This window comes from Schistocerca piceifrons, chromosome 2, assembly GCF_021461385.2.
Source record: "Schistocerca piceifrons isolate TAMUIC-IGC-003096 chromosome 2, iqSchPice1.1, whole genome shotgun sequence".
NCBI lineage: Eukaryota > Metazoa > Arthropoda > Insecta > Orthoptera > Acrididae > Schistocerca > Schistocerca piceifrons.
In genome coordinates, this window is record NC_060139.1 from 808,767,061 (window position 1) to 808,793,732 (window position 26,672).

The 26,672-nt window shown below is 42.3% G+C and overlaps 1 protein-coding gene across 2 annotated transcripts in view; it reads left to right on the forward strand.

The window, feature by feature from the left end:
• Nucleotides 1-26,672, forward strand: part of LOC124777609 (glutathione S-transferase D5-like) — a 64,855-nt gene that overhangs the window by 16,189 nt on the left and 21,994 nt on the right. Inside the window, exons 1-4 of one of the 2 annotated variants that reach the window (XM_047253070.1) lie at nt 10,985-11,128; nt 21,672-21,824; nt 22,243-22,301; nt 23,289-23,427. In XM_047253070.1, coding sequence (XP_047109026.1) covers nt 11,090-11,128; nt 21,672-21,824; nt 22,243-22,301; nt 23,289-23,427 — 390 coding nt within the window. In that variant the 5' untranslated portion in view covers nt 10,985-11,089. Of the gene's footprint in view, nt 1-10,984; nt 11,129-21,671; nt 21,825-22,242; nt 22,302-23,288; nt 23,428-26,672 lie in introns of those variants that run through there. The other variant, XM_047253071.1, reaches the window with a different exon arrangement.

The following is a 26,672-nucleotide window of genomic DNA, read 5'->3' on the forward strand; positions in this document are numbered from 1 at the left end:
TTAAAAGAGCTCTGGAAGACTTAAGGTCGAATAAGGCAGAAGGGAAATGGCAACAAAACGTTTATTCGCGTTGGTGTGTCGAATGGCGGTGTACCATGACTTTTGCAAAAACATCATTCACATAGTTCCGAAGACTGCAAAAGCCGACAAGTGCGAGAATTACCGCACAATCAGCTTAACATCTTCCAAAAAATATATATGCAGAAGAATCGAAAAGAAAATTGAGGGTGCGTTAGATGACGACTAGTTTCACTTTACAAAAGGTAAAGGCACCAGAAGGCTGTTCTGACGTTGCAGTTGAGAACAAAGCTGAACTAAAGAAGCATCAAGACATGTTCATAGTATTTGTAGATCTGGAAGTAGATGGATATTGCTGGGCCTGCCCCAGTAATGCCAATTCCGTGATTTCCCTAAATCGCTTCAGGCAAATGCCGGGATGGTTCGTTTGAAAGGGCACAGCTGATTTCCTTCCTCATCCTTCCGTAATCCGATGCGACTGCTGACCTAGCTGACCTAGCTACTACAGCACCATCTATCACAAAGCGAAAAAAGTGGTCCAACTAAAACATTCATACTTCTTTACATACCACACGAATGTTGTTGTTGTTGCTACGATTTTTACCCTCCACACGAATATGCAATAAGAAATGGGGGTTCCTGTTTAAAAAAAAACGCTGTTGATATCCGTTTGACTTATGGCAGCGCCATCTAGCGGGCCAACCGTAGCGCCATCTGGTTTCCCCCTTCAAGCGTAGCGAGTTACGTTCTTTGTAGTTTTTTCGTTTGATGCTTATTTCGTGAAATATTTGGCCCGGTCACTATAAACTGACCATCCGGTATATATATATATATATATATATATATATATATATATATATATATATATATATATATATATATATATATATACTACAAAGAAGAACGGACAAGGTTTCTCTGACAGTTTTCTTTTCCGGTTCACCCACAGACCATGTCTCACTAACATACACTATGTGATCAAAAGTATCCCGTCACACCCAAAAAACATACGTTCATCATATTCGATACAATGTGCTGCCACCTACTGCCAGGTACTCCGTATCATCGATCTCAGTAATCATTAGACATCGCGAGAGAGCAGAATGAGGCGATCCGCGGAACTCTTGGACTTCGAACGTGGTCAGGTGATTTGGAGTCACTTATGTCATACGTCTGTACGCGAGATTTCCACATTCCTAAACATCCCTACGTCCACTGATTCCGATGTGATAGTGAAGTGGAAACGTGAAGGGACACGTGCAGCACAAAAGCGTGCAGGCTGACCTCCTCTCTTGACTGACAAAGACCGCCGTCAGTTGTAGAGGGTCGTAATGAGTAATGGCAGAAATCTATCCATACCATCACCCAGGAATTCCAAACTGCATCAGGATACACTGCAAGTGCTATGACAGTTAGGCAGGAGGTGAGATCTTGGATTCCATGGTCGAGCGGCTGCTCATAAGCCACACATCACGCTGGTAAATGCTAAACGACGCCTCGCTTGGTGTAAGGAGCGTAAACATTGGACGATTGAACAGTGGAAAAACGTTGTGGGGAGTGACGAATCACGGTACACAATGTGACGATCCGATTGCAGGGTGTGAGTATGGCGATGACGGTGAACGTCATCTGCCAGCGTGTGTTGTGCCAACAGTAAAATTCGGAGGTGGTGGTGTTATGGTGTGGTCGTGTTTTTCATGCAGGGGGCTTGCACCCGTTATTGTTTTGCGTGGCACTCTCACAGCACAGGCCTAAATTGATGTTTTATGCATCTTCTAACTTCCCACTGTTGAATAGCAATTCGTTGATGGCGATTGCATCTTTCAACATGATCGTGCACCTGTTCATAATGCACGGCCGTGGCGGAATGGTTACACGACAATAACATCCCTGTAATGGGCTGACCTGCACAGGGTCTTGACCTGAATCCTATAGAACACTACTGGGATGTTTTGGAACGCCGACTTCGTGCGCCAGGCCTCACCGACCAACATCTATACCTCTCCTCAGTGCAACACTCCGTGAAGAACGGGCTGCCATTGACCAAGAAACCTCCCAGCACCTGATTGAGCGTATGTCTCGGAGAGTGGAAGCTGTCATCAAGGCTAAGGGTGGCCCAAAACCATACTGAATTCCAGCATTACCGTTGGAGGACGCCACGAACTTGCAAGTCATTTGCAGCAAGGTGTCTGGATACTTGTGACCACATAGTGTACGTAGCTGTGCTTCAAACGTACATTGTGAGAACCTTCTTCCCCAAATTAAGGCCTGTGATTGATATTAGATGACTTCTCTTCGCCAGGAATACCCTTTTTGTCAGTGGTAGTCTGCTTTTTAGGTCATGGGTTATTTTGCTGCCCACGTAGCTAAATTCCTTTGGGATCACCTATCCTGGTATTAGTTAACATTATCACTGTTCTCAGTTCTGCTAGTTCTCATTATCTTCGTCTTTCTCGATTTACTCTCATTGCAAACTCTGCACTCATGAGACTGTTCATTCCATTCAAAAAATCCTGTAAATCTTTTTCACCGTCACTGAGTGCCCTAAAAACCACGAAAGAGTCTGGAATTCAAAAGAATGCCTCCAAACGTAAGCTGTAGCATACTGAAACACGCACAGCAACGTACCTGGCGAGTTTGGACTTTGATCGTAGGTTGAAGAGATTTCGAGTGTACCAAAAACTTTAAATGCATTTTTCCGAAATTATGAAAGTATTAACTTTAGGTATAATTTTCTCAGACACTAATACATATGTGTCAGTGAAACTTGTGACTCACTTTCATTGAAACGCACTAGAATTATATCAGTCAAATAAAAGGTTTGATATATATATATATATATATATATATATATATATATATATATATATATATATATATAGGGTGAGTCACCTAACGTTACCGCTGGATATATTTTGTAAACCACATCAAATACTGACGAGCCGATTCCACAGATCGAACGTAAGGAGAGGGGCTAGTGTAATTGTTTAATACAAACCATACAAAAATGCACGGAAGTATGTTTTTGAACACAAACCTACGTTTTTTTAAATGGAACCACGTTAGTTTTGTTGGCAGATCTGAATATATAAACAAATACGTAATCAGTGCCGTTTGTTACATTCTAAAATGTTAATTACATCCGGAGATATTGTAACCTAAAGTTGACGCTTGAAACCTCCGACGTTCAGTTGCGTGTTGTAACAAACACGGGCCACGGTCGGCGAGCAGCATCTGCAGGGACATGTTTACGATGACGACCGTGTTTACGAGTGTGGCTGTAGTGCACTGTTGTGGTTTGGTCTAGCTGTCGCAGTGTCCGCATGTAGCGCTTGCTGCTATTGTTATTCTGCATTCGTCTCCGCACGCAGACCAAGTGTAGTACACCGTGTTACCAGACGTCTGTGATAGTGTAGTGTTGTAGGAACTGTGACCATGATGTATTCGAACTCTGAAAAGGCGGAGATGATACTCATCTATGGCGAGTGTCGACGAAATGCAGCTGAAGCCTGCAGGGTGTATGCAGAACGGTACCCGGACAGAGAGCATCCAACGTGCCGCACATTGTAAAACATCTACCGCCAACTGTATGCAACAGATATGGTCGTAGCACGCAAACGGGTCCGTAACAGCCCGTCACAGGAGAAGCGGGTGCAGTTGGTGTGTTAGCTGCTGTTGCCATGAACCCACACATGAGTACACGGGACATTGCGAGAGCCGGTGGACTGAGTCAAAGTAGTGTCATGCGCATACTGCATCGTCACCGCTTTCACCCGTTTCATGTGTAGCTACATCAGCAATTACATGGTGATGACTTTAATCATCGAGTGCAATTCTGTCAATGGGCATTAACAGAGAATGCGTTGCAGTTCTATCTGTTTACCGATGAAGCGGGTTTTACAAACCACGGGGCAGTGAATCTACGGAACATGCATTACTGGTCCGTGGACAATCCTCGCTGGCTCTGACAGGCAGAGCGACAGCGGCCGTGGACTGTAAATGTATGGTGCGGAATCAATGGCGACCACCTCATTGGTCCTCACTTCATTGCAGCGGCCCAAATAGCTGCAACATACATCGCGTTTCTACAGAATGATCTGCCAACGTTGCTCGAAAATGTCCCACTGGAAACGCGTCGACGTATGTGGTATCAGCATGATGGTGCACCTGCACATTCCGCAATTAACACTAGGCTGACCCTTGACGGGATATTCGACGGGCGTTTCATAGGACGTGGAGGACGCATAAATTGGCCAGCCCGTTCTCCTGATCTTACACCTCTGGACTTCTTTCTGTGGGGTACGTTAAAGGAGAATGTGTACCGTGATGTGCCTACAACCCCAGAGGATATGAAACAACGTATTATGGCAGCCTGCGGCGACATTACACCAGACGTACTGCAGCGTGTACTACATTCATTACGCCAGAGATTGCCATTGTGTGCAGCAAATGATGGCCACCACATTGAACATCTATTGGCCTGACATGTCGGGACACACTCCATTCCACTCCGTAATTGAAAATGGAAACCACGTGTGTACGTGTATCTCACCCCATGGTCGAGCGGCACCCCTCATGGTAATGTACATGTGTGTCAGTGAAAAAGACCAATAAAAAGGCGTTAGCATGTGGACGTAATGTGCTGTTCCAGTCGCTTCTGTACCTAAGGTCCATCACCGTTCCCTTTGGATCCATACGTAATTCGGTGCTCTCCGATACATACGATCGAACAGCGGAGGAGTGGTACTACACTACACTGTCACAGACGTCTGGTAACACGGTGTACTACAGTTGGTCTGCGTGCGGAGACGAATGCAGAGTAACAATAGCAGCAAGCGCTACATGCGGACACTGCGACAGCAGTATTTGATGTGGTTTACGAAATATATCCAGCGGTAATGTTAGGTGACTCACCCTGTAATATATATATATATATATATATATATATATATATATATATATATATATATATATATATATATATATATATATTACAGCATTTGGGTCACGAATCCTTTTTGGAATTTCTACTTGAATAACAACGCCACTGTTATGTATTTAATACGCTTGGAAGCAAATATGTCGAGGTAAGCATGTTTCAAACTTGGTTTGATCTGAATGAATAGATTTATAGAAAAGTGTTCCAACGTTAGTATGGTCAACCATAGAGTATTCGCACACGACCGGGTCTCCCAAAGCATTCTTCGATGGCTCCAGCAGTTCGAAGGCTCTGGTTGTTTATTTAAGATGAAGTCCATAGTTCGTGACTGTGTGCTCACTCAACAAATATAACGTAGTCAATAGAATTTTGCTCTTAGCCTACAGAAGTCAACACGTTGTGTCCGTCAAGAGTTAGTCTCTCGTGTCTGTCTGGCGTTTGTGTTTCATACCATTCAAGATATGGTGCTACAAGCATTTTATGATGGTAACAAACAGGACCGTTTATATTTTTGTGAACTGATTTTTTGCGTGAATATGAATGGCAAAAATTTAACTTTAGTGGTCACAGATGAGGCTACAATCCATTAAAGAGAAAAAATGAACCGCCATGCAGAAATAGGGGTTACACAGCAGCCACATAATGTAGTCTACAAGGAGCAACGTGATAACCCCTTTACACAGGATGGAAGGATAAGAAGTCGTGCGGGGGCAACCCAGAGTAGTAATGTCATTTATTGTTTGAATACATTTATCCAAATAACAAGAAATGTTAAACACAGTAATGGTCAGACACTCTCTTAACTAACAACAATCAAAGGAAAAATACGTCAAAATTTATAGAAGAGATAAACACACACTAAAGAACAGTAGCATTTCACATTAAGAAAATGGTAAAATCGATGCCTCGAAGCTTATTCTGATATTGAGTCAGCACTCGACCAGACTATGTTGTTAATCACAAGAAACTGCTACAAATTATAGTACAATCACTGATTTCATAAAAGGCAACAAGTTATTTCATATTAACATTAACAGTTCCTTATACCACGAAAAGAAGCGAATATACTGTTAAAGCAGAATATTCCCCTTTTTTCTAAAAAATTAAAGTAAATAACTCTAAAGTGCCTCCAGAGGATACACGGAGGAAGTACATGGGCAGATGAGGCTAAAGCCAGGTAAAAGAAACACCTTCAAATAAACCATGAATCCCTAATCGTTGAGAGAAATTTGGTACAATACAGTTACCTAAATTAGAACTCTAAACAGGAAGATCTTGTGAGGAAAAGGGTACAGTTTTGAAGAAGAATGCTGGGCGTAAAATGCAAAAGGAAACTTATGTTTGTCGTTGCAACAGACGGCCTGAATTACTGTGCTTCCACCAGTTTCCCGCACCACGAGACAAGTTAACAAACAACAAGGTGGCCCGTAACATCAACAGGTGCCCGCGCCCATGAGGCGTAGAGAAGTCGGCTGCAAGCTCAGGCAAGTTATTGTTGTTAACAAAAGGCACTAAAAAAGTGAGGGGCAAAGAAGCGATTTAACAATTATAAATAGAGCCCTTACAAGAACATACCAAAGAGTAGCAACTTATCTTTAGCTCTCGTTACAAATATCTATATTCAAGAAAAGAGAACATAAGAATTAAAAGCAGCCTCAACCTTTAATCATCTGGCTAGTCACAATTATAATCGGAGGCTCAGCGACAAATGCAGCCGATGAATATCAGGCCACCAAGCCGTTTGTTGGCTTATATTACAATAAGGCAAGAGGGAACGAGCTTACATCTACAGAACTGGAACTAAACAGATTCTCACCCCTATTAGCTGCTTATGCAACACTTTAAGCTAGGAAATCTATAAAACACGTCACATAGTATTAGACGTGTTGTGATTCTCAGTCCTAAGGCTGTTTTGATGCAGCTCTCAACGCTGCTCTATCCTGTGCAAGCCTCTGAATAATAACTGCAACCTACAGCGTTCTGAATCTGCTTACTGTATTCCTCTCTTGGTCTCCCTCTACGATTTTTGCCCCCGCATGCTTCCCTCCAGTATTAGATTGGTGGTCACGTGAGGCCATCTTCTAGTCGGGTTGTACCACAAGTTTCTCTTCTTGGCAGTTCTATGCAGTATCTCCTCATTGGTTACATGTTCGACACGTCCAATCTTCAGCCGCGCGGGATTAGCCAAGCGGTATGCCGGCACGGTAGCTCAGCGTGTTCGGTCAGAGGGTTAGCTGCTCTCTGTAATAAAAAAAAACTGAGTTTATCGATCAATAACAAACTTAAGCGGATGTCTTACGACGTCCGCCTCGAGCGGATGCAACGAACAAAAGCGAACAAAATGAGGTTAAAAAAAAAAGGCCGGTCCAGGGGGCTGCAGTCATGGACTGTGTGGCTGGTCCGGCGGAGATTCGAGTCCTCCCTCGGGCATGGGTGTGTGTGTTTGTCCTTAGGATAATTTTGATTAACTAGTGTGTAAGCATTGGCACTGATGACCTTAGCAGTTAAGTGCCGTAAGATTTCACACATATTTTTTTTTTTCTAATCTTCAGCGTTCTTCTGTAGTGCCACATTTCAGAAGCTTCTATTCTCGTCTTTTCTACACTGTTCATCGTTCATGTTTCACTTACATACATGGCTACACTCCATAAAATTACTTTCAGAAAGAAATTCCTGACACATTTATACAAATATCTCTTCTTCAGAAACGCTTTTTTGCCATTGCCAGTATACATTTTATATTCTCCCTACTTCGGCCGTTATCAGTTATTTTGCATCCCAAATAGCAAAACTCATCAACTACTTAAGTGTCTCGTTTTATAATATAATTCCCTCAGCATCACCTGGTTTAATTCGATTACCTTCCATTACCCTCCTTTTGCTTCTGTTCATGCTGATTCCGTTCAACTGCTGTTCCAGGCCCGTTGCTGTGTCTGACAAAATTACAACGTCATCGGCAAACGTCAAGATTTTTATTACTTCTTCCTGGACTTTATTTACTACTCCAAATTTTTCTTTTGTTTGCTTTAATACTTTCTCGGTGTAGAGACTGAATAACATCGGGTATAGGCTACAACCCTGTCTCACTCTCTTCTCAATCACTGCTTCCCTTTCGTGCCCATCGATTCTTACGACTGCGTTCTGGTTTATATTAAAATTGTAAGTAGCCTTTTGCTCCCTGTATTTTACCACGGCCACCTTTAGAATTTGAAAAAGAGTATTTCATTCCACATTCTCAAATGATTCCTGTAAGTCTACAAATGCTGCAGACATAGGTTTGGCTTTGCTTAATCTATCTTATAAGATGAGTCGTAGGGTCCGTATTGCCTCGCGTGTTCCTACATTTCTCCGGAATCGAAACTGATTTACCCTGAGGTCGGCTTCTACCAGTTTTTCCATTCTTCTGTAAAGGGTTCTTGTCAGTATTTTGCAAACGTGAATTATTAAACTGATAGTTTGGTAATTTTCACATCTGCAATCACCTGATTTCTTTGGAATTGGAATTATTCTATTCTTCTTGAAGTCCGAGGGTATTGCGCCTGTCTCATACATATTGCTTACCAAATGGAAGAGTTTTGTCATGACTGGCTCACCCAAGGCAATCAGTAGTTCCAGTGGAAAATTGTCTACTCCCGGGACCTTGTTTCGACTTAGGTCTTTCAGTGCTCTGTCAGATTCTTTTCGTAGTATCATATCTCCCACTGCATCTTCATCTACGCCCTCGTCCATTTCCATAATATTGACCCCAAGAAAATCGTCCTTGTATAGACCTTGTACATACTCCTCCCTCCTTTCTGCTTTCCCTTCTTTGTTTAGGACTGGTTTTCCATCTGAGCTCTTGATATTCATACAATTAGTTCCCTTTTCTCGAAACGTCTCTTTAATTTCCCTGTAGACAGTATTTATCTTACCCAAGTGATACATGGTTCTACTTCCTTACATTTTTCCTCTAGCTATTCCTGCTTAGCTACTTTGCACTTCCTGTTGATCCCATTTTTTAGACATTTGTATTCTCTTTCGCCTGCTTCATTTATTGTATTTGTATATTTTCTCCTTTCATCGATTAAATTCCATATCTGTGGTGTTACCCTAGGATTTCTACTAGCCCCCATCTTTCTACCTGCTTGATTTTCTGCTGTCTTCGCTATTTCATCTCTCAAAGCTACGCATTCTTCTTCTACTATACTCCTTTCTTCTGGTCTTGTCAATCTTTACCTAACGCTTCCTCTTAGCCTCTACAACTTCTGGATCCTTCAGTTTATCGAGGTCCCATTTCCTTAAGTTACTGGCTTTTTGCAGTTTCTTCAGTTTTAATCTGTAAATTAGATTTACATAGTTTAAATCCATTCCCTCACAAATAAAAAGCTAAAACGAAAACTGCTACAGAAACCAGCAGCAGAAAATACAACTAGTAAATATAATTGACTTTCGACTCAGTTGTTCATATGGCTAATTAAACAATTCAGTTCAATCAGAATTTCACGTAGCCATCCGTAAGAAAACTTTGATCCAGTTACATCATAAATATTTTTAATGGATACGGACGTACTAAGCTTCAGTTAACAACATTCTTATTAAAAAAAAGGTGGCCCCCACCATTTAAATAAAGCAGGATAACCTCAAAGTAATCAACAATACAATAAAAGGATAAATATCATTAGTTAAATAACTACCTTCGGCCACTGTAACTGTACTAAGCGACCAAATTGCACATGCCATAAATAATGCAGAAAACGACCCTTAGTGAGACGCTGAAAGGCACAAATACACAATTTAAAAAATATATATATATAAAAAGGGGCTCAATCAGTAATCACATTCAATTCAGTCCTTCAGGAAGCCACCAAGACCAGGCAAAGCCGTCGCAACGGCTTATAGCTGATCTGTGCACACTGGAATGGAAAATGGAAGTCCGGTTTTTTTTTTCCTACCACTGCGAAAGCATTTATGGTCAACACCCCCCCCCCCCCCCCCTCTGAAACCTGGGTCAGGATCTCAGGATCTTTTAGAAAAGAGGTGTCTCATAGATCGACCTTAACAAGGATACGGACTTTGCATTGCACCTATATCTTCAGAGTATTTACTTATGGGGGTTGATGAAATACTACGTACCAGTATAGGAGTCCCCCAAAATCTCTGGGTGAACTGTGACACCACATAGCATCATCAGGGAATGTGGTAACTCTGTATGTGGCATCGTGTATTCATAACTCCCATGCGTGCGTTGTGAAGTTGGTAACGAAACTGCAATTATCCGTCTGACGCCGATAGCGGTCTCGCGAGATCTTGTGGACCCGGTGATGTGTGCCACGTCTCCAGCGTCTCGGTACCACGAGTGATCTCTGCCGCTACACTACTGGACGGCCTCACTATTATACCATGGTTCATACACAGTAAATCGAGCATCATACTAGCTGGTATTGTATAAGCTGGACTAATTCTTGCTGTATTATTTATTGTAAGTCTTTGTACCAAATTCTGTATCCTCAGGTGATCCCTCCCAGATAAATGATAGTTCAGATAGTTACATCAAATGAATCTAAACAAAACGTACTGTGAGGTATTCTCGGTAAAAAAGTAAAGGCTTAAAGCATTGTTGATCGAGAAACCCCAGGAGGTAGGTCCAACCGCCTAGCTGGAATGTTCGCCATGCACGGTGGTCCTTTTCCTTGCTGATATGAAAAAGGTGTCAGAGGTATCTCATCAGAGCCGGCCGTGGTGGCCGAGCGGTTCTAGGCGCTACAGTCTGGAACCGGGCGACCGCTACGGTCGCAGGTTCGAATCCTGCCTCGGGCATGGCTGTGTGTGATGTCATTAGTTTCGTTAGGTTTAAGTAGTTCTAAGTCTAGGGGACTGATGACCATAGATGTTAAGTCCCATAGTGCTCAGAGCCATTTGAACCATTTGTATCTCATCAGAAGTATCCAGGCACGCTTATGTAATGTGGAATTGACCACTAGATGTCGCGAGAGGCGGAAGGACATTGTGTTATCAACAGAGAAGCATTAACAACCGAATGAATTGGAGAGCTCAGTGACCTGGAAGGTCGACAAGTCGCTGGATGTCAGCTGAGCAACAGATTCATCAACGACATTTCAACCCTTCTAAATCTGAACCATTCGGTTGTTGGTGATGCTATTGCAAAGTGAACACGTGAAGGAACAACCACAGGTAACTACCAACAGTCCGGGTGTCACAATGACTTTGCGAAGCGAGTTAAAAAGAATGGGGTGTGACAGTCAAGCACCTCCTCAGAAACCACAAATTTCTGTAAATGCTAAGTGACATCTGAGTTGGTGTGCCACTGGACAATCGATGACTGGAAACGAGTGATTCAAATGATGAATCAGTCTCTATCCTATGTCAATACGATAGAACAGTTAACATTAGCCGGCCGAAGTGGCCGTGCGGTTAAAGGCGCTGCAGTCTGGAACCGCAAGACCGCTACGGTCGCAGGTTCGAATCCTGCCTCGGGCATGGATGTTTGTGATGTCCTTAGGTTAGTTAGGTTTAACTAGTTCTAAGTTCTAGGGGACTAATGACCTCAGCAGTTGAGTCCCATAGTGCTCAGAGCCATTTTTTTGAGTTAACATTAACAGCCGTCAGGATGAGTGCCAACATTGAAGCTCGGAGGAGGTGTTGGTATGTTATGGGGATGATTTTCGTGGATTTTTGCGGTTAGAGAAACGGCAAATGCAGGAGGACTTAATCACGTTTTAAAGCATTGTTGACAGCTTCCCACTAGAGCAACAGTTAGCGGCATGACAACGTACCATGTTATAACGCACCATCTGTGAGACAATGTTCTGTGGCCAGTTTTTCTTTCTTTCTTTCTTTCTTCCTATTTTTTTTTCTTTTGAATCAACAGTCTTTTGACTGGTTTGAAGCGACGCGTCAGAAATTCCTCTACTGAGCCAACCTTTTCATCTCAGATAAGTAATCGTGCCCTACATCCAACTCTAAGTCCTCAATTATTTGGTGGATATATTTCACTCTCCGTCTTCCTCTACAGTTTTTATTCTGTAAAGCTTCCTCAAGTGCTATGGAAGTTATCTCCTGGATACTTAGCAGATGTCCTACCATTTTGTTCCTTCTTCTTGACATTGTTTTCCATATGTATCTTGCCTTCTAATTCCTTATGTTATTAGTCTATCTAATTTTCAACGTTCTTCTGCACCACAGCATATCAAAGGCTTCGATTGTCTTCTGCTCTGATTTCCCCAGAGTCAATGTCTCACAACCATATAAGGCCATGCTCCAGACATACATTTTCAGAAATTTCTGCCTCAGGTTAAGACCTACCTTTGATGCTAACAGAATTCTCTTGGCCAGGAATGCTCTCCGATTCTGCTTTCATCTCCTCCTTTCTCCACCCGCTGTACGTTACTTTGCGGCCTAGGTAGCATAATTCCATAACTTTGCTTCTTCGAGATCGACAGTTGTAATGTTGGGATTCTCAGTGTTCTCAATTCTGCTACTTCTCATTTCTTTGGTCTTCCTTCGATTTACTCTCAGTCCATATTCTGTACTCGTCAGATTGTTCATTCCTTTCAACTTAACCTGAAATCCTTCTTCACTTTCACTGAGGATAGCAATGTCACCCTTTCACCCTGAATTTTAATCCCACTGTTGAGCCTTTCTTAATCCCATACCAGAGCCTTTCTTTTATTTCTTTCGTTGCTTCTTCGATGTACGGACTGAGCAGTAGGGAAAAAGGCTACATCCCTATTTTTTTTTTTTCAGTCTTCTAACTGGCCACGAATTCCTCTCCTGTGCTAACCTCTTCATCTCAGAGTATTTGTTATTGGATGTATTCCAATCTCTGTCTTCCTCTACAGTTTTTGCCCTCTGCAGCTCCCAATAGTACCATGGAAGTCATTCCCTCATATCTTAACAGATGTCCTATCATCCTATCCCTTCTGCTTATCAGTGTTTCCACATGTTCCTTTCCTCTCCGATTCTGCGCAGAACCTCCTCATTCCTTACCTTATCAGTCCACCCAATTTTCAACATTCGTCGTAGCACCACATATCAAATGCTTCGACTCTCTTCTGTTCCGGGTTTCCCACAGTCCATGTTTCACTACCATGCAATGCTGTACTCCAGAAGTACATTCTCAGAAATTTCTTCTTCAAATTAAGGCTGATATTTGATATTAGTAGACTTCTCTAGACCAGGAATGCCCTTTTTGCCATTGCTAGTGCTTGCTCCGTCTGCCATTGTTTATTTCACTGCCTAAGTAGCAGAATACCTTACCTTCATCTACTTCGTGATCGTCAATCCTGACGTTAACCTTATCGTGCTCTCATTTCTACTATTTCTCATTACTTTCGTCTTTCTTCGATTTAATCTCAATTCATGCTCTGTACTCATTAGACTGTTCATTCCATTAAGCAGATCACGTAATTCTTCTTCAGTTTCACTCAGTATAGCAATGTCATCAGCGAATCGTATCTTTGATATCCTTTCACCTTGAATTTTAATTCCACTCCCGAACCTTTCTTCATTTCCACCATTGCTTTCTTGATGTTCAGATTGAACTATAGGGGCGAAAGGCTACGTTCTTGTCTTACACACCGTTTAATGAAAGCACTTCGTTCTTGTCGTCCACTCTTATTATTCCCTCCTGGCTGTTGTACGTATTGTATATGACCCGTCTCTCCTTATACTTTTCTCAGAATTTCGAACACCTTGCACCATTTTACATTGTCGAACGCTTTATCCATGTCGACAAATCCTATGAATGTGTCTTGATTTTTCTTTAGTCGTGCTTCCATTATTAATTACAACGTCAGAATTGCCTCTCTTGTGCCTTTACATTTCCTAAAGCTAAACTGATCGTCATCTAGCGCATTCTCAATTTTATTTTCCATTCTTCTGTATATTATTCTTGTAAGTAATTTGGCTGCATGCGCTGTTAAGCTGATTGTGCGATAGTTCTCGCACTTGTCAGCTCTTGCCGTCGTCGGAATTGTGTGGATGATGCTTCTCCGAAGTTCAGATGGTATGTCGCCAGACTCATACAATCTACACACCAACGTGAATAGTCGTTTTGTTACCGCTTCCCGCAATTACTTTAGAAATTCTGATGGAATGTTATCCATTCTTTCTGCCTTATTTGATCTTAAGTCCTCCACTGCTCGTTTAAATTCATATTCTAATTCTGGATACCGCATCTCTTGTAATTCGACTCCTGTTTCTTCTTCTACCACATCAGACAAATCTTCCCACTCATAGAGACTTTCAATATATTCTTTCCACCTATCCCCTGTCTCCTCTGCATTTAACAGTGGAATTCCCGTACCACTCTTAATGTTGTCATACTTGCTTTTAATGTCACCGAAGTTTGTTTTAACTTTCCTATATGCTGAGTCTGTCTTTCCGACAGTCATTTCTTTTTCGACGTCTTCATATTTTTCCTGCTACCATTTCGTCTTAGCTTCCCTGCACTTACTATTTGTTTCATTCCTCATCGACTTGTATTTCTGTATTTCTCAGTTTCCCGGAACATTTTTGTACTTCCTTCTTTCATTGATCAGTTGAATTATTTCTTCTGTTACCCATGGTTTCTTCGCAATTACCTTCTTTGTACCTACGTTTTCCTTCCCGACTTCTGTGATGGCCCTTTTTAGAGATGTCCATTCCTCTTCAACTGTACTGCTTACTGAGCTATTCCTCTCTATAGCCTTAGAGAACTTCTAGCGTATCTCGTCATCCCTTAGGACTTCCGTATCCCACTTCTTTGCGTATTGATTCTTCCTGACTAATGTCTTAAACTTTAGCCTACCGTTCATCATTACTGTACTGTGATTTGAATCTATATCTGCTCCTGGGTACGCCTTACAATCCAGTATCTGATTTCGGAATCTCTTCTGCCTATGATGTAATCTAACTGAAATCTCCCAGTATTACACGGCCTTTTCCAAGGACCACCTCTTGTACTTCTTGAACAAAGTATTCGCTACTTCTAGCTGAAACTTGTTACAGGACTCAATAAGTCTTTCTCCTCTCTCATTCCTTGTCCCAAGCCCATAGTCACCTGTAACCTTTTCTTCTACTCCTTCCCCTACAACTGCACTCCAGTCCCCCATGAGTATTTGATTTTCATCTCCCTTTACGTACTGTATTACCCTCGCAATATCCTCATACACTTTCTCAATCTCTTGATCTTCAGCTTGCAACGTCGGTGTGTACACCTGAACTATTGTTGTCGGTGCTGGTTTGCTGTCGATTCTGATAAGAACAACCCTGTCACTGAACTGTTTACAGTAGCGTACTCTCTGCCCTACCTTCCTATTCATAACGAATCCTTCTCCCGTGATATCAATTACTGCTGCTGTTGATATTACCCTATACTCATCGGACCAGAAATTGTTGTCTTCTGTCCACTTCACTTCACTGACCCCTTCAATATAGGTCTTGAGTCTTTGCATTTCATTTTTCAGATTTTCTAGTTTCCCTACCACGTCAAGCTTCTGACATTCCACGCCACGACTCGTAGAATGTTATTATTTCAATCGATTATGCAATCTTTTCTTCATGGTAACCTCCCCCTTGGCAGTCCCCTCCCGGAGACCCGAATGGGGGCCTATTCCGGAATCTTTTGCCAATGGAGAGATCATCATGATACTTCTTCAATTACAGGCCACATGCCCTGTGGATACACGTTACGTGTCTTTAATGCAGTGGTTTCCATTGCCTTCTGCATCGTCATACCGTTGACCATTGCTGATTCTTCCGCCTTTCGTTGCAGTTTCCCACCCCTAGGACAAGAGAGTTCCCTGAACATCCGTCCGCTCCTCCGCCGTCTTTGACAAGGCCGTTAACAGAATGAGGGTGACTTATTATGCCGGAAGTCTTCGGCCACCAATGCTGATTATTAATCAAAATTTAAACAGCAACGGAATTCGAACCCGGGACCGAAGACGTTTTGATTATGAATCAATGAATCTATCCCTAGACCAAGGGTGCAAACTCGTGTCCTATACACTCTTTGATCCGAGCACTTGTTTTTCGTCTTCCATTCCTTTGTTCCCTCTCGGTTCTAGTGCATATTTTATATCGTCCGGATATCCTATAGCTACCACTATTTTTCTAAAAATTTCGAATATCCTCCACTATTTTACATTGTCAAGCGCTTTTTCCAAGTCTAAATATCCCATGAACTTTTCTTGATTTTTCTTCAGTATTGCTTCGATTATCAGTCGCAACGTCAGAACTGCCTCTCTGGTTCCTTTACCTTTTCTAAAGCCAACTGATCGTCATCTAATACATCCTCAATTTTTTCTTCCATTCTTCTTTACATTATTCTTGTCAGCAACATAGATGCATGAACTTTTAAGCTGATTATGAGATAATTCTCGAATTTGGCAGCTTTTGCTATTTCCGGAATTGTGTGCACGACGTTTCCTGACGGTAGTTCGCTTAGTTTCACATATTCTACACACCAACGTTAACAGTCGTTGTATTGCAACGTCCCCCAATGATTTTAGAAATTCCGACCGAATATTATATATCCCTTCTGCCGTACTTGATTTAATGTCTTCCTAATCTCTTTTAAAATCCCAACTCTAATACTGGATCCCCTATCTCTTCTATATCGACTCCTGTTTCTTCTCCTGTTATATCATCAGAGAAGTGTTCCCCCTTATTGAGGACTTCAGTGTACTCTTTCCACCTGTCTGCTCTCTCCTCTTCATTTAACTGTGAAATTCCCATTGTACTCTAAATGCTACCGCCCTTGTTTTTAATATTTCTGTACTTCCTTTCTTCATCGATCAGCTGAAGTATTTCAGCTATTATCTATAGTTTCTTGGCAGTTGCGCTATTCATTATTGCAGTGTCCGTAACCTCAGAAAACTTCAACTTGTCTCTTCATTTCTTCGTACTTTCGTGTCCCACTTCTTTGTTCACTGTGTCTTCCTGACTAGTGTCTTACATTTCAGCCTACTCTTTATCATTACTATATTCAGCTCTGAGTATATACATGGTGGTCCAGTGATAGTGACCGGGGCAAATATCTCACGAAATAAGCATCAAATGAAAAAACTACAAAGAACGAAACTCGTCTAGCTTGAAGGGGGAAACCAGATAGCCCGCTAGATGGCGCTGCCATATGTCAAATGGATATCAACTGCGTTTTTAAAAAAATAGAAACCCCCATTTTTATTACATATTCGTGTAGTACGTAAAGAAATATGAATGTTTTAGTTGGACCACTTTTTTCGCTTTGTGATAGATGGCGCTGTAATACTCACAAACGTATAAGTACGTGGTATCACGTAAAATTCCGCCTTTGCGGACGGTATTTGCTTCGTGATACATTACCCGTGTTAAAATGGACCGTTTACCAATTGCGGAAAAGATCGATATCGTGTTGATATATGGCTATTGTGATCAGAATGCCCAACGGGAGTGTGCTATGTATGCTGCTCTGTATCCTTGACATTATCCAAGTGCCCGGACCGTTCGCCAAAACGTTACGTTATTTAAATCCGCACATCAGTAGCAGACAATTTGCGTAAGAACTGGGAATCTCAAAAACGTCGGTGCTGAGAATACTGCATCAACATCGATTGCACCCGTACCATATATCTATGCACCAGGAATTGCATGGCGACGACTTTGAACGTCGTGTACAGTTCTTCCACTGGGCACAAGAGAAATTACGGGACGATGACAGATTTTTTGCACGCGTTCTATTTAGCGACGAAGCGTGATCCACCAACAGCGGTAACGTAAACCGGCATAATATGCACTTGGGCAACGGAAAATCCATGATGGCTGCGACAAGTGGAACATCAGCGACCTTGACGGGTTAATGTATGGTGCGGCATTATGGGAGGAAGGATAAATGGCCCCATTTTATCAAAAATGGTTCAAATGGCTCTGAGCACTATGGGACTCAACATCTTAGGTCATAAGTCCCCTAGAACTTAGAACTACTTAAACCTAACTAACCTAAGGACATCACACACACCCATGCCCGAGGCAGGATTCGAACCTGCGACCGTAGCAGTCCCGCGGTTCCGGACTGCAGCGCCAGAACCGCTAGACCACCGCGGCCGGCCCCATTTTATCGATGGCAATCTAAATGGTGCAATGTATGCTGATTTCCTACGTAATGTTCTACCAATGTTACTACAAGATGTTTCACTGCATGACTGAATGGTGATGTACTTCCAACATGATGGATTAGCCGCGCAGGAATAGCCGAGCGGCCTCAGGCGCTGCAGTCATGGACTGTGCGGCTGGTCCCGGTGGAGGTTCGAGTCCTCCCTCGGGCATGGGTGTGTGTGTTTGTCCTTAGGATAATTTAGATTAAGTAGTGTGTAAGCTTAGGGACTGATGACCTTAGCAGTTAAGTCCCATAAGATTTAACACACATTTGAACATTTTGAACATGGATATCCGGCACATAGCCCGCGTGCGGTTGAGTCGCGGTATTGAATAGCACATTTCATGACAGGTGGATTGGTCGTCGAAGCACCATACCATGGCCCGCACGTTCACCGGATCTGGCGTGCCCGGATTTCTTTCTGTGGGGAAAGTTGAAGGATATTTGCTATCGTGATCCACCGACAACGCCTGACAACATGCGTCAGCGCATTGTCAATGCATATGCGAACATTACGGAAGGCGAACTACTCGCTGTTGAGAGGGGAATGTCGTTACACGTATTGCCAAATGCAATGAGGTTGACGGACATCATTACGAGCATTTATTGCATGCGTTCTCAGAAATGATAAGTTCACAAAGGTACATGTATCATATTGGAACAACCGAAATAAAATGTTCAGATGTACCTACGCTCTGTATTTTAATTTAAAAAACCTACCTGTTACCAACTGTTCGTCTAAAATTGTGAGCCATGTGTTTGTGACTATTACAGCGCCATCTATCATAAAGCGAAAAAAGTGGTCCAACTTTTTCACTTTCTTTACCTACTACACGAATACGTAATAAAAAATGGGGATTCCCATTTTAAAAAATCGCAGTTGATATCCGTTTGACCTATGACAGGGCCATCTAGCGGGCCAACCATAGTGCCATCTGGTTTCCTCCTTCAAGTCAGACAAGTTTCGTTGTTTGTAGGTTTTTCGTTTGACGCTTATTTCGTGAGATATTTGACCCGGTCACGATCAATGGACCACCCTGTATATGCTCCTGGTTACGCCTTACGGCCGGCCGAAGTGGCCGCGCGGTTCTGGCGCTGCAGTCTGGAACCGCGAGACCGCTACGGTCGCAGGTCCGAATCCTGCCTCGGGCAATGATGTGTGTGATGTCCTTAGATTGGGGACTAATGACCTCAGCAGTTGAGTCCCATAGTGCTCAGAGCCATTTGAACCATTTTTTACGCCTTACAGTCCAGTATCTGATTTGGTGGGAATCTCTGCCTGACAATGATGTAATCCAACAGAAATCTTCCTATATGTCGCAGCCTTTTCCAAGTATACTTCCTCCTCTTGTGATTCTTGAACAGAATATTCGCTATAACTTGTATTTGTTGCAGAACTCAATTAGTCTTCTTCCTGTCTCATTTCTGCTATCAGGCCCACTTTCTCCTGTAACCTTATCTTCTACTTTTTCCCTGCGACGTCATTCCAATCCCCCATAATTATTAGATTTTCATATTCCTTTACGTACTGAATTACCGTTCAATTTGCTCATATACTTCCTCTGTGTCTTCATCTTCGGCTTGCGACGTCGGTACGTGCACATGAACTATCTGGCTTGCAGTCGATTCTGATTAGAATAACCCTACCACTGAATTGTGCCCAATAACTCGCTCTTTGCTCTGCCTTCCTATTCATAAGGAAACCTATTTCTATTATACCGCTTTCTGCTGATATAACCCTACAGTTGTCTGACCAGAAATTCTTGTCTTCTTTCCACTTCACTTCACTGACCCCCTACTGTATCTAGATTGAGCCTTTGCATTTCCCTTTTCAGATTTTCTAGCTTCCTCGCCTCGTTCAAACTTCTGACATTCCACGCCTCGACTCTTTGTATGTTATCGTTTCGTTGATTATTCTGTCTTTTTCTCATGGTCACCGCTTCTTGGAAGTCCCCTACCGGAGGTCCGAATGTAGGACATTCCGGAATCTTTTGTCAATGTTAATACACCATCGTGACAATTTTTCAGTAACTGAAAAACACCCGACAATCCTGTGGATACGAATTATATGTCTTTAATGCGATGATCTGCATTGCCTTCTGCATCTTTGTGCAATTTGATCGTTCCTGATGCTTTACCTTTAGGGGCAGTTTCCCCACCCCAATGGCAAAAGAGTGCCATGAACCTCTATGTACTTTTCCGCCATCTTTGACAAGTCCGTTGGCTGGATGAGGGTGACTTGTTAAGCCTAAAATCGTCGGCCGCCATTGATGGTGATTTTCATTCAAAATTTAAGCCGTGACGAATTGATTACTAATCAAAGACGATACTCCTAGACAGCGTGTGCATCTGTGGACAACAACATTCCTTAAATAGATGGCCCGCACCTATCCGTGACCTGAAACCAGTGGAGATAAAATAACAGCTCAATCCACAGACATTCTTACGCCTCATTGCAAGTGTCTCCAACGGAGTCCAAGCCGTCATAGAGGCAAAGTGTGGACAAAACCGGTTTCATATGTCTACTGTTACGTTGCTTCTGATCAGATAGTGTATTTCTAGAGTTGAAGTGAGCGTAATGGGTGCGTGGATAGTGTGATGTTATGTTTGTGTTGTATGGCGATGAGTGAACGGAGATGATGGAACCCAGTGCGGACACATAGCTTACTCCTCAGGAAAAGCACCAAGGTCTCCATCCCACAGATGGACCACTATCAGAAGCGTCACATGCTTTCACTTTATGAGACACTGTGGAGGGGCTTATAATTTAATCCAGGACACAGGCAATCAGCTATATTACACAATCATCTCTCCTACCGTTGCCGGCGAAATACCTGTAGTGAAACTTTCATTCCTCGCAACAATTCTAACGGGGTTATATCCGATTCTACCCATTGATACGGAGATAGGTTGTATTTGACTAATCTGGTCGTAATGGACTAATGAGCAGCTTAATGAACAGCTTAACTAGCAGCGCGCAAGTTTCCGAAGATGGGTGGGTCAACCACGTGATGAAATGCTCGTGTCGGTTTGGCTGACGTGGTTGTGTCGCAGCCAAGAACAGTGTTTACGTCATTACACATCTTCCTAGATATATGTGGGTTTGCTATATCACGCTTCAGGGGCACTATATAAATAGTAAGGCAAAGTAAATTTGTACGGCATGATTGACTGGGAGGCCCTCGAGAAGAATGTTCAATCGTCTATTTGCAAGCACTTTCAACTGGACACCAGTTCGTGACTCGTGAGTGCTTAATTTACCGGGGAAAGGAGAACCCACTGTTTAACACGGAATCCGAAACACGTTTCGTTCTTGGCTTGCCTTGATATCAGTGAGAGACGGATGCTAGCGTAAAGGCAAGGACTGAAAATATCTGTTTTTCTACAGGTATTCGATCCCGCGACCACTCGGTTTTCAGTCAGGCTTGGTATCACTAGACGACCAGGCCGGATATGCAAACAACTGCAGTACAATTACATACAAACCATCACAGTAATTTCTGTTCTCCCTTGAAACTAAACATAATAAATGCAAAACGTGAAATGAGTGATGGCTCCTCTTAAAAGGTCTCCCTAAGTATCTGTTACATTTTGCAGAAGACAACAATGACACCTCTGATTTTGTACAACCACGATGCCAGCCCTCCGTGCTGCCTTGTACGCATCGTCGCTGATGAGATTGGAGTTGATCTCGAGAAAGTTCTTGTGGTCGATATCGAAAAGGAAATGGGCACTCCAGAGAGGCTGCAGGTATGTTAACAGACCGCTATCACTTCATACGAATGTCCCTGAAAGCCCCAAAAATAATAAGCAATCAGATAAAACTATGTTTACGTAAAATATATAGTCTTATTATTGAATATTACCACGAAAAACGAGAGGACTTTGTAATACAACATAATTTTTTTCACTACTGAATCTTCGTTTACGGATACGCTTAAATTTAAAAATGTGTAAAATTCACATAAATTTTTAAGAACTTATAGCTTTATTGTGTTACAGGACAGTCATGCAGAAAACTAAATACGTTAATTATAGCTTATAATGTTATTGCAATTACGGATACAGTCAAATTTCGATATAATGAGACCTTGGTTTCACTGATTTAAGGAAATTCTAAAGATGCACGATTCTCAGTATTTCACTAACGAACCATATTCTATTCCAGATAAATCCACAGCGAACGATTCCAGCACTTGTCGACAATGGTTTGAATATTGCAGAAAGGTTGGTATGAGTGGACAAATACGACATGAGCGAATAACTGAGACATGTTAGAGCTGAATGAAACTTGGAGATAAGTTGAAACTATGTTCCAGACAGGGATTCGAACAAGAGGCTCTCGATTCAAACTGTTAATTTGCTCCAGTTCTACTCCAAACCTTTGAAATTTCCCGAACAACACAAAATTTTAGATTTTGCAAACCCACCAAATCATATCTTCAGCAATAGAGCAATTTTGTTATTAATTAAAATACATCCTAGATATAGCACATATCCTGTTCATTGTGATGAAGAATAAAGACCAGTAGTTCATACTTCCCTCTGAGAAAAAAACCAAGAGGGAGAAAAATAAAAAGGTACTTTGTCTCGGCTTCGTAAGCTCTTAGTCAACCTGCTTTTCCCACAGAATAATGACGAAGTACTAACTTATAACTAACTTCTGCAACAGATCCAGAAATATGAAACTGATCTAAACGTTTCTAGCTGTTAATGTCATTTAAATATGTAACGAGAACATTTATCATACTGCTATTAAATATGTTTGATTTGCAGATTACAATCGGAGCATTGTGACTTAATTTTCTTTGCAAACTGTTCGTTAGGGGTTGTATAAACAAATGCCAGGTCAAATCATTTTCTCGTCGCCTGTAATGTCTACCTCTAGCAATTTGTAATTAATTATCAATATTTCATCCTTTCATTTTTATCATGTGCCATGTTTTATGGGTCGATAGAATCTTTTTGATAATTACTGACGGTACAATAATCTGTTCACTATTTGTACAGTTCCAAATGAAAATGAGTTGTTTGCAAAGTAGTTGGAGTTGTGATGCTTCGTAACTTGGCCTGCAAAATACACATATTCAGTAGCTGCATAGTGACACTTTTATTGCATCGGTATCAGGCGCAGCCCACTCCGTTTAAAAGTCGGAAGAATATTGTTTATAATGAACTTTTCTTCAGTGAAATTTATTCTTATTTCTTTTTCAGCCGAGCGATTGTAACATACCTTGTGTCAAAATATGCAAAGGACGATTCTCTGTATCCTAAAGATCTAGAGAAACGTGTCCTCGTAGACCAGAGGCTGTATTTTGATCAAGATTTCTACAATGCAATTATGAAAGTTATTGTAAGTATGGCATTCTACATTATTTATGAGCCTCAGAATTACAAAAGTAGCTGACATCAGTGTATCGATATATTCGTGTAAAAGTAGATGTACATAATAAAATTTTGGAGTGTTCATGAGCCTGCAGAATACGTGAAAATATTTGCTGAATTTTATTTTGTAGTTTTTCTGAGTTCTCGACCCAAAGTGTGAAAGGATGTTTCAATATCGTCTTCTCATTGTCTATCAATAACTCAGAAATTTTTCACGAAGCAGCTATGGTAGTATAACAGCTTGCCATTAATAACCAGATAGATTCTAACTAGAAATAGAGCGATATGTCAATGAGCGTCAAAGTAAACATTCAAAGAGAGGAGACTGTGGCTGAAACGGGAGGTTGGATTCCCTCAGATTCAGCTGTTCAGTCTGATAAATATGAGATACTATATAGAACAGTGAATGACTTTGAACTGCATTGAAAACGTGAGGGTAGTATAGATTTCAACCCTCCGCCCGGAAAGCACTAACTCTGGAACGGAGGTAACTTCGATGCACTCAGCAGGTGATTACTGGAAAATATTCGCTTTGGCTTTGATGTAAACGTGAGGAAAATGGGGACAGTCGAATAATGGAATAAATAACGTGAATTACTAACACTGTGACTACGACCAGAAAACGAAGCTGACAAAAGACAGTACAACTTTAAATCGAGAATATTTTTCATTTGTTTGTTTATTATAATCCATGCTCACAGATTTACTTGTAAGTTATATAAAGCATCAACTCACTTTTTAGAATGATCAGCTAATTTGGCTCTATTTCCATTTAGTCCTTCTTCAGTTTGGAACGGAACAACTTCATACTCAACGTGGTAAGACTAAGCCTACAAACCGAATGCTGCAGCACAGCTTAACGTAATGGATGAGACTGATGTCCTTACGCGCCTCAAGGGCAAACTACCACAAGCATCGCTCGACAATGACCGTAGAAATATCAAGCGTATGAGCAGCTGTTCGACCACTGTAGCCCATTCAACTCCCTACGCATATTCATTGTGCTACCTGGACTGCTGGTAAGCACTTCGAAACTCACGAATAACTCCTTCTTCAGATTTCATGCATTGTTTTAGAGACACCCTCTGCATTGCTCAGTGGTCCCTGTCCGGCAGTACATGCTGGTTTTGGTTTAGCTGTGAATGTCTCTTCGTGCCTCCACTCACAGACCTAGCACAACAGTCGTGCGTATCTGGAAAGGTTGAAATGCCCCAGATGGATTTGTTACTCAGGTGAAATCCAATGATTGGTCCATATTCGAAATGACTGAGCTCTTCTGGCTGTCCCATTCTGCAGTGACAGCTGAAAATACATCCCACCTCTTTTTACATGGGGCAGGACATCTAGTGATCAGTTCCCCTGCGTGGATATTTTAGATGAGTTTGGGTATTGTACACGTATTGGGTGTGGCATGTCACCTCTGGTTTAACCATGTCGCGGCATCGCACCAGAGTGTAGCATGTGGGGAAGCAGCAGTAGAGTGGTATAGCTGGAGTCACGAACGACGGCGGTCGAATTTAGGCTTGTTCTGCGCATCTATGTCACGCATTCTCTGTGAGCGTTCAATAGTGTTCTAAGCGCTCTGCTGTGAACATCGCAGATAGTAGCGAATTATTGAAATTTTATTCTAGTTGTTACTAGTTGTACTGGATGGTAATTGTGGTGAGCAAAAAATTCTATGTAAGCAAGCGAGAGATGTAATTAGGAAGAGTCGGTTGTTGTGGCGGAGCGGTTCTAGGCGCTTCAGCCCGGAACCGCGCTGCTGCTACGATCGCAGGTTCGGATCAAATGGTTCAAATGGCTCTGAGCACAATGGGACTTAACTTCTGAAGTCATCAGTCCCCTAGAACTTAGAACTACTTAAACCCAACTATCCTAAGGACAACACACACATCCATGCCCGAGACAGGATTCGAACCTGCGACCGTAGCGGTCGCGCGGTTCCAAACTGTAGCGCCTAGAACCTCTCGGCCACTCCGGCCGGCAGGTTCGGGTCCTGCCTCGGGCATGGAAGTATGTGATATCCTTAGGTTAATTAAAGTACTTCTAAGTCTTGGGGACTGCTGACCTCCGATGTTCAGTCCTATAGTGCTTAGAGCCATTGAACCTTTTTTAATTAGGAAGATACACGCTTTCCTTAAGCACAAAGCACTTCTATGGGCGTGCCATTACTGTGAGCTGGAACCGGCAACACTACAATCGCAGTTCATGCCTCTACCATGCCATTGTTCGTTAGTCGGACTATAACCAGGTAGGCCGTCTCTGTCCCAGAATGGCAAGTGCAGGTACTGTTGTACCAACACCATGGCAAGTGCACAGTCAGGAAAGATCATTCATCTTCACCCTTCTTTATTCTGCATGACTTCCATATAAGAGGTAGGCGTCCCCTTCCAGAAGGCTGATACGGTCATTGAGGTAGAGGCATAATAGCCCCCCAAAAAAACCCTCTCCTGCAGTATGCGGCGCCGTGTGCGTCCTCAGGGTACGTGGGTGCTGCGGCCGCGAAATATCAGCAGCCAGCGACGCCGACTTTGCTGACACGATGACAGCATAAGACCGGCAGCGTACAAGCTTGGGATGCGCACAAGCGGGCTACCTGCGCTGGGGGCCCAGCTCGAGGTGGCTTGATCCAGGGCGGGAAATTTCTCCCTGTTATCTAACGAAGCAGCACACAGTGGCGAGCAGGAGTGTGTGAAATATTCTTTGCCCGCTTTCGGCGCGCCGGTTGGCGACGCATCGCGCTGACAAAAGACAAAAGAGAGGCGCACACCCTGCAGTCTTTCTCATACGAATTTCCGTAAACTAACTGGCAAAAAAAAAAAAAAAAAAAAAAAAAAAAAGGCAGAAGATCACTTTTAGCTTTACACGTCAGCTTCACGGGGAAGTGACCAAAATTTCGATAATGGTAATACTTAACGCGATATTCGCATCTAAGTACGACGCTGCACGGAATTCGAAAAAGTTTTCAATGGAAAATATGGGTCGCTACGATTTTGCGTTTCGTGCATATTACACCATATCTTTCTGCAAATCAAATTTAACTAAGATATTGAATTTTTCTTTACATTTGAGAGGAGGTCTGTATCAATTTCGGGAAAATGGAATTTATGTAGCACGATTACTTTCAACCGCACGTGCACGGGACTGAAATATTCATAACATAATTCATATCTCCTAAACTGTTCGAGCTATCGATACGAGATTTCAGCAGGT